We start from the raw sequence: 17,625 nt of genomic DNA on the forward strand, positions 1-17,625 counted from the left end.
ACCTCATCGCCCTCTACAACTACCTGACAGGAGGTTGCAGAGAGCTGGGGATGAGTCTCTTTAACCAAGTAATAAGTGGTAGGACAAGAGGGAATGGCCTCAAGCTGCACCAGGGAAGGTTTAGACTGGGTATTAGGAAGTATTTCTTTACAGAACGGGTTGTTAGGTGTTGGAATGGGCTGCCCAGGAAAGTGGTGGAGTCCCCATCCCTGGAGGTGTTTAAGAGTAGGGTCGACATAGTGCTTAGTGATATGGTGTAGTTGGGAACTGTTAATGTTGGGTAGATGTTTGGACTGGATGATCTTCAAAGTCTTTTCCAACCTAGACAATTCTGTGATTCTGTGGAGGAGTGACCTGTTATCCAAACTTTCATGCTGATTCCTAATTCTGTATCTGATAGCAGTGCTTTTGAAAAGACTCTTCTTGTTTATGAGAGATTCTTCATACTCTCTGAGTATAGCAGTAGGATATTGTCTTTGTTGTGTTTTATGAGTTTTTCCAATAAATAGTTTAATGCTTTGTTTCAGTTTGGAAGCAGGGAACTATTCCTTTTTACGCAACAAATATTAAGTAGGAAATATACTACTTTTTTATCTTTTTATGGCAAACAGTCTTCGAGAATATTTTCAAGTCTATTCAAGAAACCTAATTGCCCTGTCCAGGGCAAAAAACCTGCTTTTCTTTGAGGACTTTGGTATTTTTAAGTTTGCCAATTATTTCTAAATTAAACTTGTCTTATTACAACCATGAATGTATTTCCAAATTTCTGCAGAGTCACTTGCTAAATTATTCTTCAGGTATGTTTCTGGTCTGATTATTTTTTTTCTTCCTCCTGCTTTCATCTTCTTATTCTTGGCTGCCTGCATATGATTCTTCTCTTTTCCTACTCTTAATCTGTAAGTGACAACCTTCATTCTTCTTCTCATGTGCATCCATTTTTTCTGCAGATACAGCATTTCATTACTCTTCCAAGGAAAGATATTTGAACAACAAGGTTTGTAGTTTTTAAAATCTCCTTTGGTTCTTTTTCAGTTTCTTTTTTGGTCTGTGATAAGAAACTAATTAATTTCCCTCAATCCTGTATGCTTTAAATTTGTGGACAGTGTTTTCAGATTACTTTTGTCTTTCATGTCAAAATAAAACGAGTTTTTATTCTGATAACATTTCAAACACCCAAATTTGTCATTAGGGAATTCTTCAGCTTTCAAGCCTTTCTACAGGATCATTATTTTTCATGATAAATGAGAGGTAAAATCTTCATCAGTTGTGCCTATGCTTGGATATAAGATATGAAGCTATAACATCTGCTACTAAGAATGTTGTAACTGATCTGTTATTTAAAAATGCCAGAGTGGGTAGCTGTGGGAGATGATATGAACACTTTTAGCAGGTGCCTCACTTTCCAGTAACCATGGACCTTAATATGGGATTATAGATACATGACTTTTTAGTGTTTATTGCTTGATTTTTTCACTAGAGTCTTGAGTTTCACCTTTTGATGTGGTATACAAATATTCAAGCAACAATTACACTTAACAGAGTAGTTAACAGGCATATGAGGTATCAAGCCAAAGATAGCATTCGCAGTGAATAAACATGGGACAGATATAGGAATGTGAAGGCAGAGGAATCTATTTCAGAGCAGGGAGTTGTTCTTGTGCTTTAAAAACCCTCAGGAACTCAGAACAGGTTTTTTTGGGCTTCACAGCTAAGATTGCTTTGCTGTACGTTTTACACCTTTCAGTGTTCATTTGATTGAAGTATTATTTCATAAGTTTTCTATCACAGATAGTACAATGCATTGTTTTGCTCTGCCAATTAATTAATTCTTTTCCTTGTTGTTTGTTATGTGTTTGTTTTTTTCATCTGGAAGTGATCATTAATAACGTGGGAGATCTAAGCTGAAGAGAAAGTGAAAAAGTCATTTCACTTTAAGGCTCATATTTGCTATTTTTATTGCACCCAAAGAAAAAAATTCTATGAGAAACAGTATATTTGTGTCGTTCCAGCATTAGTCATAAGAGCTACAGCATTAACCAAAGGCTGCATATACACCTACAGTGTAGCATTTTGCTCTTGTGTGCTGTACTGTTAGAGTCCTCTTCTAGTTGCCTCGAATGCAGTTCAGCTCAGCACTGGATGCTGCAGTCTTCTATTGTGGTGCAGGTCACGTAGCAGTGAATGAACAAGATTGCATGAATAATGTGTTTTTTATTCAGCGATTGGATAAAAATGAATGCCCTCAACACCTACGTACATCCAATCTCCACCACTTCCTGTGTGCTTATTCTTCCTGAAGCTTTAATTATTTACCCTTGGAGAGAATTTGACAGTTACAAGCAGTCACGACTCAGCAGGTTAACCCTACAAACACCGGAACCAATCTCCGTTATCAAGTACACTTGAATGTCTCATGGAATCAAATGTTGATTTTGAAATTGTATGACTCCCAATTAACATAAAAAAAATCAGCATCCCTAAATACTACGTATTTTTAAATCTAACACTGTCTTTAATGAAATTAAAATTGGTCTAATATTCTTGTTAATTTCAAGAGGTAGTCTTTAAAGACTGAAGAGTGTGATGTGGTCTAAATACTGACATTGGCATTCTGCAATGAAAATGCATTTTCAGGAGAGAATGATCAAGTAATGGGGAAAGCAACATTAGTTGACAAGCCCAAATATGTTCATAGTTGCCCATCATACAGTATTGCGTAGTGATGAGAAAAAAAATGAATTACATAAGATGTCTGCTGATTTTGCTGCTTGGTCTTTATAAAATGTGTTCAAATTATAGCAAAACGGTATGCATAATACGAGTCAGTATATGAATATATATTAAGAGAAAAAGAGCTTTACAAATAAACTGCCTCTTTATATTGGTTATACAGAAAGAAAGGGAGGGAGAGTGTGTGTGTCTCTATATGTATATATGTATATAAATATACATACATTTTGTCTAGTTGATCTGAGGGCAAGAAGATCAGCAAAGAAACAGTAAAATTATTTTTCATGTGAACATTTGTTTACTAAAAATATTTGTTATGTGGCTGCATTTTAGAAGCCGATGTTAGAAAGGCCAATATTGGACTACATTGCTGCAGCTTGTTTTTTGCTAAGTGTGTTGTCTCCCCTGCCCTCCGCTCTCCCTGGCAATATGCCCTGCACAGACTCAGAATTTTTTTCATTATTCTTTTAGGGAGGGCTTCCACACTTTTATATTAAAATTAAAAGAAACAGCAGAATATCATTACTCCTGGAGTCCCTAATCAGGACCCAGAATAGCACAGAGAAATTTGTGTATGTTTTTACCTGTAGATTGTACCCTTGCTCTGTTGAATAATGTTACTGTATTATCTGACTGGACTGCATGAATCACTGCAGGTGGGGGCAGATCTGTCTGTGTCATTAAGATGCATAATGTAGGAGTATGCCCAGCACTGGTTGCTACTAATGGATTGATTTAAGCCTTCAAAATTACCTAGAATATCTACAGCTGATACAGACCTTATTTATCTCCCCATGCTAAGAACTGACTCAAAAGTGTAATGTGAGGTGGTTTTGTTTTGTGCTTTTGCTTACAAACAGTAAACAAGTGTGTGATTGACTATAGTAGCAATTTACCCAGAGTTGTGACAGCCTCTATGAATTTTTAATAAACTCTAGATATTTTCCTTGAAAATAACACAGTGGTCCAGTGAAGAATTAATTCACAGAAGACGTTCCCTGTTGTTATGCAAAAGATTAGATATTACCAGTGGCCCCTTATTACCTTTTGTTCTAGGAATTATTAACTTTAAATATTAGGATTAAGTTTATTTCAAGCCTGTTGGTAAACTGAAAATTGCATAGTGTCATATTTAGTGATATTGAAATGAATGTGCGACTGAACAACGGGACCAGTGGTTGAGATTTGGTGAAATACTGAGGAATCCTGAGGTTTGTATTCTAATTAGTGATAGTAATCATGATCACGGTGAGATGGATCTGTGATGGATGAACTGAACTGGTTCTAACTGCTTTAGTATATGGAACTTAGCACACTCAGGTTTTAAATTTTTAAGTGTTAGCATGAAACGTACTAACTGAGATAACCATAATAAAAACAAGTGGACCAAAGTACGATGGTGTGCTGAGGTACTGTCAAGTGATTCTTTTAAGCATTTATGACAGGTTTATCCCAGTCTGCACAAAGATACCAGTGAAAGGTAGGCTGGCATATTTTGTGAGATAGATTAAGGTCATATGAACAGTCTCAGAATTTCGGAGAAAGTGGTTTGAAGCTCCAAACTTACATTAGAAAATCACTCTTACTCCTAAGTGTAAACACAGCTCTATGGCATAATACAAAGTCTTTTCACTTCAATACAATCCCAGCAAAACAACTCCTGCTAATTGTGTTGATTATATTGCCAATGTCTTTGACATTATCTGTGAAGTTTTGCAATACTGGTAATATATCGGATAATAAGTAAAGCATGTTTATTAGAAGCATTAGATCTGAAGACATACAGGCTAACACTATGGTGTCTTCCTCTCTGGAGGCATGGGTAGAATGCTTATGCTTACTCCATGAATGTGTTGTTACTTAACATCTTTGAAACCTCCTCTTATTTGTGGTTTTTGGCTGAATTTGTTCAGTGGTTTCATTAACTGTTGATTGACCGGTAATGCACAGGTGGAGTTACAGAGTTGCTGAGCAGTTACAGAGAGGTAACCACGGCATGAAAACCAGGCTAAAGGGTATTTCATAGTCACTGTGTATACATAAAGGACAATTTTATGGTAGTTTCCTAGCAACTAATTTTACTTTACTTTAGCCAAAGTTCTATTCAAAACAAACAAATTAATCATGATTTAGAAAATAAATAGCTTTCTCAAAAAGGCACTTATCAACCCTTAAATATTTTCATATCGGTAAATTTCAGTAAAATCTCTGGTGATGCCAAATGAATATTCTGCTGGTTCAACCCACTATTTATTTATTAATAAGATTCTGGGCATCTGCTGTACTGAGAAGTTTCAAATTTTATTATCTTGAAGTAAAAATTAATTGATAAAAGGGAAAATTTGTCACGGGGAATAGAAAAATGCCTCTATTTTTTACTGTTACTATCTGTGTTATGAAGAATGTACCTCTTTTTTTTAGTCATCCTTTTGATCTCTTTGCTGGTTCATAGCTACAAAATAATTTTGTGGACATAATTGAAAATTATAGAAAGATTAAACATATGATCCTCCCTACGTTGCTCACACGTCATGCTTCTGTTCACTGTGCATCACCTCTCCTGGCAATTTATATCCATCCCTAAGTGATGGAAACACCATTTCTGCTGCAAAGGACCCCCCTAAAGGCTGAGGAAGATGGTTTATCTATTGGTGACATTTTATAGACTGCTTTCTTTCAAAAAGCACGAAAAGCTAAGGAACAATTGAAATAGAGTTGCTGGTTGATGCAGTATGCTCCTGAAAGAGATGAGACAGCCAGGCAGGACGTAGCCACACCCTTAAACAGGATTAAACTGTAGTTTTACTTTCTGATGGCCCACACTCACTTCAAGCTGCTGTAAGATGGCCTTGCAGGGACTCACAAGTTTTTCATTCTCCTTACTCCTTCATTCTCCTTACTTATTAGGTGTGATATGCAGGCTGGTGATTTGGCTGCCCGTAGATGCTAATGCTGTAGAGAGAGTTAATGTCCTCTATAGAAAGGAAAAGATCTTTCCAGCTTCTTTTGCATCTTGGACAGCAGAGGGCAGGTGTTAGTTTTGTGTGACTGAAAGTTTATTGTGTGGAATGACTGTGTGTGTACACATGATGAAAGTGTCTGCATGCTAGAAAGAGTTATGGAGATGTAGTATAGAGCAGATAAATATAATTTATGCTTTTTTATGTATATAGGAAGTTTTTTCTAGCACAAGATTCTTTTGCTTTTTCTTAAAAAACTTTTGGCCAAAAATGTTAAAAAAAAAAATTAAAATGGTATTCACAAGCTAAGGGAGTGTCTGTCTAGGAACACTACCACCTACCCACATATCACTATACTGAAACCTTCTAATATCTTCTTTTTCTCTCAGACTGTCATCATGGTGGTCTGTGAACATTCACGTTGATATCACTGCATGGAAGACAGATGTGTATATTTGTTCTGATACAAAATTTTGTACAGTAGGCTTATTTTAGCATTAACTGTTGAGGTTTTAGTTTAATTGTACTTAAGGATTTTATAGCCACATGGCAATCCTAATGCATGCAAACAACAGATTTCTGCCAGATTAGATATGCTGGTCAGGCATATGCTGGTCAGGTGCTGCACAAAAGCAGGCTCTTAGTATTTACACAATGTTATGTGCAAAATCATGTTTTTATTGGTATAGTTTCTTGCACCTGGGTATACTAGCAGCTTTAGTAGGACAAAGCATTGCTGTGGCATTGTTTTGGTAGTCCTAGAGACATAAAGTGCTGCTAGTCATATTCAAATATTAGTGTAAGGGTAATTGCTGTTCACGGTGGTCAGTAATAACTGTTAGAGAAGAGGCTTAACAGGTTGCTTCAGTGGCATGTAATCATTTGATAACAGTATAGATCCTTACTCTTTCCTATCCCAGTCAAAGTGAATAATAACAGCAGATGATCAACATTTACACAATGCTAAGATGTTGAATGTAATGATAGCATTCAGTTAGTCTCACAGATGTCCTGCTGCTTAAACTAGTTGAACTACTGGAGATAAAAGCACTACTGTTGCCAGCAGGTAAGAAGGCTGTTTTCAGTGCCACTTAGAAGGATTTTTCCTTCTGCTTTATTTATTGCCATAATAGGCCTTCTCAGGCCATGTGGTGCCTTCAACATCCCGTTTCCCTTTCTCCCTTATGGAACTGGGAGCTGGGGTCCGTGTCTCTGCCAGTGGCATTTCTCCTCCACCTCTTCGTCCTGTCACCAGTGCCTTGCTGAAGCCCAGTTCTTAGCGAGCCCTGTGCAACTCTGGAGTCAGGCTACTGATGCACGCGTTTCACAGCAGACCCTCATGGCTGACCATCTTCTCCCATTCTGGGATAGCTCCTCTGACCTGGATACCCATCAAATAGCTGTGCTTGGCCAGTGGGCTTCAGTTCCTGCTTGTCTAAGCTCTGGCCAAGTTTCTGGGTCCAGCCTCTCTGCTGCACATCCTTGCTACATGTCTTTGTTGTTACTGAAATCTTGTCCTAGCTCATGTGCCCAAAGTCCTTTGGAGTAATGCTGACCCTCAGAATACCTGTAGCTTCCATCCTTTCTCAGCCTTAATTGTACTGAAGCTTCTCAGGGGCTTGTCCTGCTTGAGCAAACAAAACATCTTCTGATGGAACCTAGAGACAGTCACTTTTGCTATAGCAAAGAAATACACAAGTTGCTGTGGATGACAGTCGAGCAGTATACACATCTTTGTCACCATTCCTCTGCCACTCTAAATGCTTTTTAATCTTGGGAGTCCTTTTTAGAGTGAAGGATGCTTGTCTCTGGTCTGCTTCTGGTCTGCTTCAGTGCATGGAGCCTAAGACAGAGTTTCTCAGTCTTCTCATCTGCAGCTGTTTTACTTCTTGCCTTTCCTCACATTACTAGCAATGGAATTTGTAAACTTCAGTCCAGACAAGCAATCATTTAAAAAGCTATTTAAATCTTATCACCCACCCCTGCTCCATTACTGGGTCTTTCGCAGGTTGGCTACCCTGTTTGTCCTATCTGTTGTCATACCTAGGTAGTCTGACTCAAAAGTAAAGAAGGCAAGCAACTTAGCCGAGAAAATAATACATCCTTAATACATGCACGCATATGTGCACACCTGTGCACATGCACAGATATATGTGTCTGCAAATGCCTCTTCCATGTGACTGTACCCAGAAAGAATTTAACCATCACTTCAGGTCAGGTAACAAGCAGCACTAGCATAAACAGGTACAGTGACTCACACCAGCAATTTGTGCAAATAATGCAAAAGTACCCCACATTCTGAATTCGCCAGGATAAGTACTGTTGTGAACAACCCTCCACCAGCGCTGTTATCCACTGCAGCAAAATTGCCAGAATTCTTTCAGTACAAGTGCTGATCGGTAATGGCTTTGCTATAAATACAACATTGCGTGTAACTCTTTGTTTGCCAAGAAAATCTGTGGTTTGGTGGCATGAGTTAGTAGGTTGTTTTTCAGGGTGAAGTTGATGCAAGTGGGTGTTAGGCATTTGTCCTGGCCTATGCAATTAATAACATTTCCTCTCCCTCTTCACATGGCTGCTTACTCCTACCCTTGCTCTGCCTTCAGTTCAATTTGTTTAGTGACTCAGAGTCTAGAACTGATCTGGTTGAAAAAAACAACCATTTTGTCTGTGTTACTCTTCAGCCACATGCCACAGCATGCATTTTATGTCAACACAGCAAAGGTAATGCAGTCGGTGACAGGAGGGTGAGAGAGGCTGAACAGCTCTGCTACTCCCACCAAATCTCTACACATCTACAGGTGTGCAACATAAGGCAAAGGTGGCCATTTATACTCTGCTGTTTTTTGGTTCTTATCATTTGGATTATACCCTTTTAGTTAGGGGAGGGGGAACGTATGGATTTGGAAAAATTCAGTATTGTTAATGGACTGCTGTCTGCTCATACAATGTATAATTAGGCCTGCCTGATGCCAAAAGCTACAAAAAAAAGAGCATTGTGCATTTCTCTACATCACCCTTTCCATTGCTGCTTTTCTTGCCAGTATTTAGCTGTCCTAATAAAGAGTAGATACTGGATTATAAATCTTCATGTGGTGGTAAAACACATATTTGTATGTATACTACGTATGTAATAAATTATTTTTTCATGTATTTAAAAAGAAAAAAATAAAGCCATTTAGATTTCCATAAAAATGTTTTGAATAGCAACCAATGAAATATAGTTTAAGAACCGATACCTCATAGGTATTCATCTACATTTTAATCAGTTTACCTAAGAAATCTTGTGCAAAAGTTCAGAAACAATTAAAATTCCCAGACTTGCATTTGGATTGGGAAACCTGCAATAGAATTCCACTCCTATTGAAATCAGTAGGAAACTTGTGAAGTCAGAACTTCATATACAGGTTTTTTTAAAGCAACTTTGCAAACCATTCCTAGGAAAATAAGATCTAAACAAAATAAAAAGAAAGTGCACAAAAAAACCCTACCAAAACCCACCAAAACAAAACCAGACACCTTATTACAAAGTAGAAAAGAGAACAACTGAATTATTAAATACATCTCATGAATGAGGACCAAAAAGACTCTGGGTTAACAAATAAGTAAATGGCTGGCTCCTTATCAAAGGAAGACAGCAAAAAGAGTTCTTGCATAATTTGTCAGTGAACTAGGTTGCTGTTTACTTTCTCCTCCAAATATCCAATTTTTCTGATTATTTAAAATAAAAACACTTGGAGACACTTGGATGGTAATGCATATATGCCTAGAAGAACTCTCATTTCCATCATGAGTATGAGTGCATCATAGGACCAGAAAGAAGGTTATAGGCCTCTTATTACATTATTCACAATACAGTACAGTTTGTCAACCATGTGATAGTTTGTGGACACAGCAGAAAACAAGACTGGGAGGTATTTCTTTGGGAAACAGAGTCCCTGCCTGGGCTGATGCTCCAGCTGGAGTGCGGCTCCTGGTGCAGAGGTCTGGCCTCAGCTTGGGACAGGGAGAAAGAGGAAGAGCACTGAAAAAGGACTGTGGCACATGCAGACCACCACGCAGACATGGTGAGCTTTAGCTTGTACTTGGAAAATACTGCCCTATTACACAGCTGCTACTTCTCTTTCTCATCTCAGGGGCTGGCTTAGAGAAAAGAAGAATCTATTGTAAAAATTTCAGTTTTCGTAAGACCAGGTCCCATGTTACAAAGTTGATTTAGTGCTGGTTTGCAGATTTTAATGTACTGCCCTGTCTGATCATGCCTTGCAAAAGCTTAGTGTTGTGTTTGGATTCGGGTATTATCTCAGATCCATCTTTACTCTGAACTTTATAGTATGTTGACTTTTAACAATAGGCCCCCAGGAACCACAAATGGAACAGAAGGAGTTACAAGTTTCATTTTCTTCCAAATATTTCATGTTATATTTCACAGGGTGAAAGTGTCTTAAGACAAAATTGTTTCAGTATTTTCAACTAACAGAAAAAACATCCTCCTTGTTTAGGGTCAGCTTCTGACTCAAAGTCTAAGCATCCACACAGAAATTTGTAGGCATATTTCAGACCTTAATTTTACATTCCACTGATTTAAATTAAGTTGGAAGTTGATCCTTAATGATTAATGATCACAGAATTTGAACAGTGATACTTCTAACAGTGTGGTTTTCCAGAGAAATAACTTGCAAAGATAATGCTCCCATTTACTGGTGCAGCCCACCCTTAGCAATAAGGTTGCCACGGAAACAGCAAAACTCTGGGTGAGAGAGAAGGGGCGAGAGAGAATGAAAGGGAGATGGGGCAATTTACAGCAGTTTTTTGTTTAAATAAATCAACTAGAATTTGTTAAAATAGTTTGGGGGTTTTGCTAGGGGAGGACCATAGCCTTTGCCTACAGGCCTTGTTTTTTTCTTGGTGGTGGTTGGGTTTTTTTTCCATAGGACAGTAAGCTGTCGTCTCACTCAAACACCCAGTAAGGAGAAAAATCTAAGTGATGTGATCCAAGTTTTATGTGTTTTTCCTGCAAAATGTTTTGAAGTAGAGGTATATAGTCATGTTTTTTTTTAATGACACTGACTTCAGTGCCTCTCAATATTTCTATCAGCTATGTGATGAGTCTCCCTTGAAATCACAGGAGCATGTAACTGAGCTCTGTGTGCAGGTATATCAGAGACAGAGGAAGACAGAATATGATAAGTAAGTACAGATGGAATAGATAAAATTATTTAGAAAATTTTTTTATTGTCATAGCTATATACCCTCTTAAGAAGGTTAGATCATAATGCTTTTTAGCTTGTCTTGATGTTATGTTGCTTGTAACTACATCATTGGAGGTTGTCTCACATAAAGCTGGATTAGGCTGATTAATACATGGATAAGAGATTTCTGGTATATATGTAGCTCATGCAAAGAAAGATGTTATTTTCCCTTCTCAATTAACTAATCAAGAGAGTAAGTGTCTCCACAGGATATTAGAAATCTTTGTACTATTGAAACACTATCTTTTTGTGTGAGAAATTGACCATTTGTGATATTAAAGATTCTGCAAGATGATTTACTAAAGCAGAGCATTAACGCTTGTATCCATCATATTACAATGTGAGGAATAGCACCCTCTTTGCTGATGGCTGTTGCTATACTAAGAGGATGAAGAGAGATGCTGCATCATAGTAATGTTAATTATTTAGGGCTTGTTGTAAAGAGGAATGTCAACTACAATGGCCCTATGGCTACTTTTTGTGTGCTGCAATTAAAACTAATGGCAACATCTGTATTTAAGTTTGTCTGACACATTCACTGTTTCTTATAATTTAGCTAACCCAAATTCAATTTGGATATTTTTTTTCCAGAGTCATTGTCTTTCTCATGCTCATTTTTTGTAAAATTCAGTTTACTCCACAAGCAATTTTACTGCCACTGGGCATAAGATGTTGAAATGCAAGTAGTCTTTCAGCAGAATTTTAAGTTTCTAGCACTTGTTTGTATAGAGTACATATTTAACCACAGTGTGTTACTGGAACAAGGTGTTGTTGCTGTTTCTAATTATATGGGCATTACTCCTCCAAATATGGGCCACTTAAAGTCACCTTTTTTGCATTCGGCAGTTTCTTACTACGGGTCATGGAATGTAGCAGTTGTACTGCCTGTGTTTCCTCTTGATGGTGACCACACCATCTTAACCTGTTTTAGCTTGTGTATTGACAATGTCTCCTACCTTTGGATCTGCAGCAATTTAAATCCTTTTAAACCTCATCCTAACAATGGAAACCAAAATGTAGCTTCTCCCCTTTCCTCCCTCTACTCTTTCCCCCCAGTATCTTTTTTTTCCCTACCCTTTGCTGTTAATAAAACTTACTTGCTTCTGAAATATGAGCTGCAGAGGGAAAGATACAGAAGGAAAAAAGATGGCAGCTAAGGATGAGCCCCTGAGAGCCACCTGGAGGAAGAAAAGGAGGAGCAGTCACATAAGACATGGACTACGTCAGAGTGAGAGGAGGATCCATGAGAAAACATAACTGAAAAAACAATGGAGAAAAAATTCAGAGAAGAGGGAATGGTCAGAGATGCCAAAATTACCAGTAGTTTGTAAGAAATGCAGTTCATCAGAGGCTGTGTACACCCCCTCACTGTGTATGGCTAGGATTATGTATTATTTTACATTTATCAACACTGAATTTCCACCTCCCATTTTATTACCGAGTCAACAATTAACTCATTGTTCAACGGACATTTGTTACTCATGGTGGCAGTGTCTGGCTCATATCCCTGCAAAAAGGAAAGAAAAAGGCTCATTTTCAACTAGCTGACCTAGCATAGCTGCAGATAGAGAGATCAGAGAGAAATGGCAGTTTGAATGTCTTGCTATCAGTAGTACTATGATAATAGTAGTACCAAACTTGTTTAAAGCTAGCATGGTATAGTCAGTGTGCAAGCTACAGGCATGTTATTGGAAATACCAAAGACATTATAATGATCTGGCAATAGCTAGAATTAACTAGATCCTAATTTTAATTGCCGTTTATGCCTATTACAAGGTCTCCTAATTTCGTTATTTCCTGGAGTTGGATTCGAACCTGCTGCCTGTAAGCAAAATTATCTACCTTTTCTAGTCCCAAGAACTATAAAAGGCAAGGTTTTAAAATGTTCAGTTCTCCCAGTTTAGCACCAGATTTGTAAAGGAAACCAGTTCCCAATCAGACACTGAAATGAGCACTAGATTTCAAGCACAGCATAATTCAGTGGCTATGACTCCTCTACAACATCTAATGTCAGATTTCCAGTAGAGCTCAACATTCATCAGATGTCTTAATAGCATTTCTGTGTCCAGTGAAGCAGTGTCAGAAATTAGTCCTTCTGCTTGGTTCTCTGGGAAGCTTTTATCTCTCTAGCTTTCTCTCTGCCTCTCTTCCAGTGGACTGATGATCATACTGTTTTTAAATATCTACTTTGCTAATAGGATAAATAAGCATATACTTCCCCCCCCCCCCCGCCCCCCCGCCCCTCCACCCCCCACCCCCCCGCCAGCAGGTTGGTTGTTTGCAGTTTTTTGCATCAGGGGTCTCTGAAGACAAACCTGTAAAATCTGTGAATCTGCTAGTGCACACAGAGAGCAATCGAACATCAAACGAAATGTGCACATTCATGTTCCCGTCCTGGATGTAAATGAACCGGCTGAATGAACACATCGGGGAGAAACCCAGATCTGACTCCCTGGTTTTCCTCACCTGTCACCCCTGTGGACACCCAATGCATTTCTCCGGCAACGCTCTCTTTTCCACGGGGCTTTGCGACCCACCCTCGTCTGCTCAGACGCTGGCTTCATTTTCTGGTGTTGCTGCAAAAAAGGTGCCGCCTGTGCTTGAAATGGGATCTTCCACTATTTAGCAAGGCTTTGCTGAATGAGTCATCAAAGCCGGCTGGTATTGGCTGGGCTGGTGAGCACCCAAGGGATTGCCTGGCAGAGGCTGCGAGGCCTCGCTTCATTCACAGAAATGTGGGGATGCTAGCCAGCCCTTTCATTCACTTGCACAGAATCTCATTCACATTTTGCAGTTTCGCTAGCCGCTTCTAATGAAGAGAGCCATTTGGGAGCAGTAGGGTTTTCTGGGCAGTAGGGACACGTAAAATAGGCTATGGTGTGTATATTTGCTGTTGCTATACTAAGAGGATGAAGAGAGGAATGAATGCTGTGTGGATGCTGTAGCAGGTTTGCAGTGTGATGATGAAAGGCTTATTCCGCAGATCACTAGAAACCTGCTTTTACACTGACTAGGACATTGCCATTACTCATCACTGCTGGGATAAGAGGTGCTGACTTAATTTAATGTGTCATGAATATACTAATTAAATACCTGTATTTGAGCTGGCTGTTTCACTGCATTTGTACTTGTATACTGCAGCCTTTAGTCATGGGAGAGGGAAGGAATTCCACAGGATTTTCCCTTTAAATTGTGCTGCAGTTAGTAATTTGTTTAAAAAATAACTTTGCAGTATGCAACTTCTCGGGTCTGAATTTGTTTATAATGAGTGTATTGTCCTACATTCAAAACATGTTTTGCAAAGAAGATCAATTTATAGAAGCCATATGACTTGTGATGGGCATTGAGTATCACAATGCTGTACACGTTTTGTATTTTTCAAAAAAATGTAGGAGAGATGAAATATCTGTTTTCTGCATGTTTTGCTACTTCTTAGAACAAGTGTTTGTGGCTGACATTTATGCTTAATAAGACCTGGTGCATTTTTTTATTTTTCACTGCAGGATGTCAGTTTGCTGCTACCTGGACTTTTGAATATTCTTTTAGTTTTTTTCAGTTTTTCAGAACTAAACCAAACATTCCAGTGAATTGAAGATCCTCTTCATGTTTTTCTTCAGAGCGAATATCAGTGGTGAAAGAAAAAAAACATCTGTTAAGCCTGTTGTCGGACATCAGAAAAATACTTTTCTTCACACATAGGTACTTATGTAATTCCTGCATTAAAATAGAAGGTTGTTGTGGAGTAACAGGGGAGAAGGATTTCTTTCTCTTATCAAAAATGGGATGTAACAGTTTCCGTGAGAGACAGCATTGACACAAAAGCACTTGTAAAGTCTGTTAGGCTGCTTTTGTGGAAGAAGATGTGTATATTCTGTGTTCTGTCATCTGTTCTGAAAACCTTTAAGGTGTGTGTGTTTTGCTGGGGAGGGGGGCATATATGTGTAAATATTATCCATGTTTTTGCTATCTAATTGTGACTTCTTTATAGATTCACAGATATGTGAGGTGGAAGAACATTTAAACTGAAGAATAAAGTGTGGTGTTTCATAAAGGCTGTTAATTCAGTTTTAGAGGTAATTGGCTTTGGTACCAAAAGGGTGGTGGTGGGGGGGAGGAATTAAAGGTTGGAAGAAAATATCTGTTTGAGAAGATAGGAAAAGGAAATTTGAGAATTGATTGGTGCTAGTGTGCTGTAAGTGGGTGGATGGTTTTTTTTTTTCTTTTTTTTTTTTTTTTTTTTGCTACAGGAAGTGATTTGCAGTGTTCACTGAGCCTTTTGTTGAAAAGGGTCCTTCTCATTTGTGTGAGTCATGCTTTTGCTGTGAGCGAGTTGGCAGCTCTAAGCAGGACTGGGATCTCTGTCACAGAAAACTGTTACTTCACCCAACCTTAACGGGGAACCATAAGAAATTTCTTAAAAATATATAATTTTTTTGTTCTTCTTTATACTCTTTTTTTTTTTACCCCAAAATCTTGTTATCCGTCCGTGTTGTTATGAATTGCCTGCTATGTTAGCACAGGCATCTCCTGCTTTGGCATCAAATTTGCCAGAACATATGCAGGAAACCAGATAGAAGGGCATGCTTCAACGTACCAAGTACAACCGCTTCAGGAATGATTCAGTGACATCAGTTGATGATCTTATTCACAATTTGTCCATGAACAGCAAGGTCCCAGCAGTTGCTACGACTTCAACAGCACCTTCGTACCTGGTCTCGCCAGATGTTCTCCGTAAGGACCAGGAAGATGGACCCACCACCCTGTGTACCCTTATCCATAAAGTGTCCCACTTGAAACTCTCTAACACAGGCAGCCTTTTGGGTATCAAAAACCTCTCCTCTGCAGTAAAGGAGCTTGCTGTCTCCAAGTTGCAGGGAAGCTCGAGTGCTTCTAGCTCAGCAGCAGGGGCTTCAGACAACACATGTAACCTTGTCTCTGCCACTTCGTGTTCTCAGCAGGACGTGAGCAAGATGAGTATGGGGAAAAAAACACGGTCAGAGGAAATGCACCCAGGAGGTGAAGACTGGAATCAAAGTAGCAGCTTTGTCAATAAACCCTCTCGAGGATGGCTGCACTCAAGTGAGAAGATCCTGGGACCTGGTGTGACGTACATTGTGAAGGTTGGTCTGATTTCTTCCATTCCGTTTTTATCAGTGAAAAATTCTCTGCTGGTTTTGATGACAGGCTAGACAGGCTGAAAGGATCTCTATTTGTATACTCCTTTTTTTGGGCATAATGCATGGTATGTAAATGCAGGAAGGCAGGGTTGGGAAGCTGTGTTAATCTGTTAAATTAGAGCAAACCTGCAAATAGGTTCTTGTCAGATAATGTTCTACAGCTGTGTAAAAACACTGCTCCTAAGCTAAAAGCTGGTTTTCTTACTTTTTGTTTGGGTTTTTTTTTCCTTCTCAATTTAGGTTTTCAGTGATATCTAGCATACTGTATATATCTTGGATGCATAGGCTTTCAATATGTCTGGTGCAATATACAGGAGGAAAGAAAGACTCCTTGATGTGTGAAGAACTGTTAATCTTGCATGATATTTCAGTTTGAAAATACCTCTAAGGACCTGTGTGTTTTTAAAGTGAAATTATATTTGAAATCTTAGAGCAGTAAGGCACAGAGCGCAAATCTTATGTTGCACAAATAGAAATACTCTTGTGGGTAGAGCAGGAAAATGCAGCTTGTTTTACATAATGAGAATTCAGCCACCTTAAATGTTATTGCTCTTTTCAGTTCATGATACAGCATGTCAAGAGCAGAGAATCCTAAATTTACAGGGTAATACTGCCATATCCTTTGAAAGTATTTTGAAATGACTTGTTAAATTAGAGCCTTTGAGAGAAGGGTATGTGCAATGTTTTTGTAGTCAGGTAAGATACTGGTTATACCTTCCAGCACAGTGTGCATAAAGTGTAAAAATAACATTGTTGTCCAGAATTCGTTCTTCAGTCACCATGTTTTATTTGCCAAGTGGCTTTTTATCTTAAGTGTTAGGCTGTTTTGTAGCAGACTATTAATAACATTACAGGTCTATTTTTAATCTCATCTTATTTTGGGTATAAAAGTCACAGTGTGACTTTATATATAAAATTCACAATGTGACTTTATACCAGGATGCTTTAAAACTGAGTGACAGCCTTGGTGCTTAACTCTCACCGGTTTTTCTCAAGCCTCATTATCAAAAGCAGAGTGCATATTTAACAGTTGGAGCACTAGGAAGCAGTTTTCATTTCTTTCTGTTAGTGGTGATGGTAGATTTTGCAAGTGATGGTAGATTAAGCTGGCCGATTCAGAGCACTATTGAAATTGTACTGTCTTTTTTTACTACTCTGAAATTTACTGGATCTACGAAAGAATCAGTGCTGTCCTTCAGAACACAAACGGCTGCTCTGTTGCTGTTCAAGAAGTGTCTTGATAAAAATAACCCACTGATGCTAGATATAGTGATGTTGAGACACCGTTGTTCTTTTTCACGGAAGTATTCTGGTTACTGGAAGGTCATTTACCATTGTCCCATTAGCTCAGGGAACTCAACTATTTTATTTTTTATTTTGATTAGAATATTGTAAGTAAGCAGATAATGACTGTGAGAATTCACTGCTGCTGTTGTTTTACCTGAAGTTATCATGATGAAGCAGAACAAACACAGTCTTCATTTTTTTAACTTTTTCAGTGGTTGA

At 38.4% G+C, this 17,625-nt stretch overlaps 1 protein-coding gene across 1 annotated transcript in view; it reads left to right on the forward strand.

Annotated features, from left to right (window-relative positions):
• Nucleotides 1-17,625, forward strand: part of SHC3 (SHC adaptor protein 3) — a 102,243-nt gene that overhangs the window by 26,681 nt on the left and 57,937 nt on the right. Inside the window, exons 2-3 of the mRNA XM_074813073.1 lie at nt 14,499-14,641; nt 14,931-16,062. Of these exons, the coding sequence (XP_074669174.1) occupies nt 15,523-16,062 (540 nt within the window). The 5' untranslated portion in view covers nt 14,499-14,641; nt 14,931-15,522. The remainder of the gene's footprint in view (nt 1-14,498; nt 14,642-14,930; nt 16,063-17,625) is intronic.

Source organism: Strix aluco, chromosome Z (assembly GCF_031877795.1).
Source record: "Strix aluco isolate bStrAlu1 chromosome Z, bStrAlu1.hap1, whole genome shotgun sequence".
In the NCBI taxonomy this organism is placed as follows: domain Eukaryota; kingdom Metazoa; phylum Chordata; class Aves; order Strigiformes; family Strigidae; genus Strix; species Strix aluco.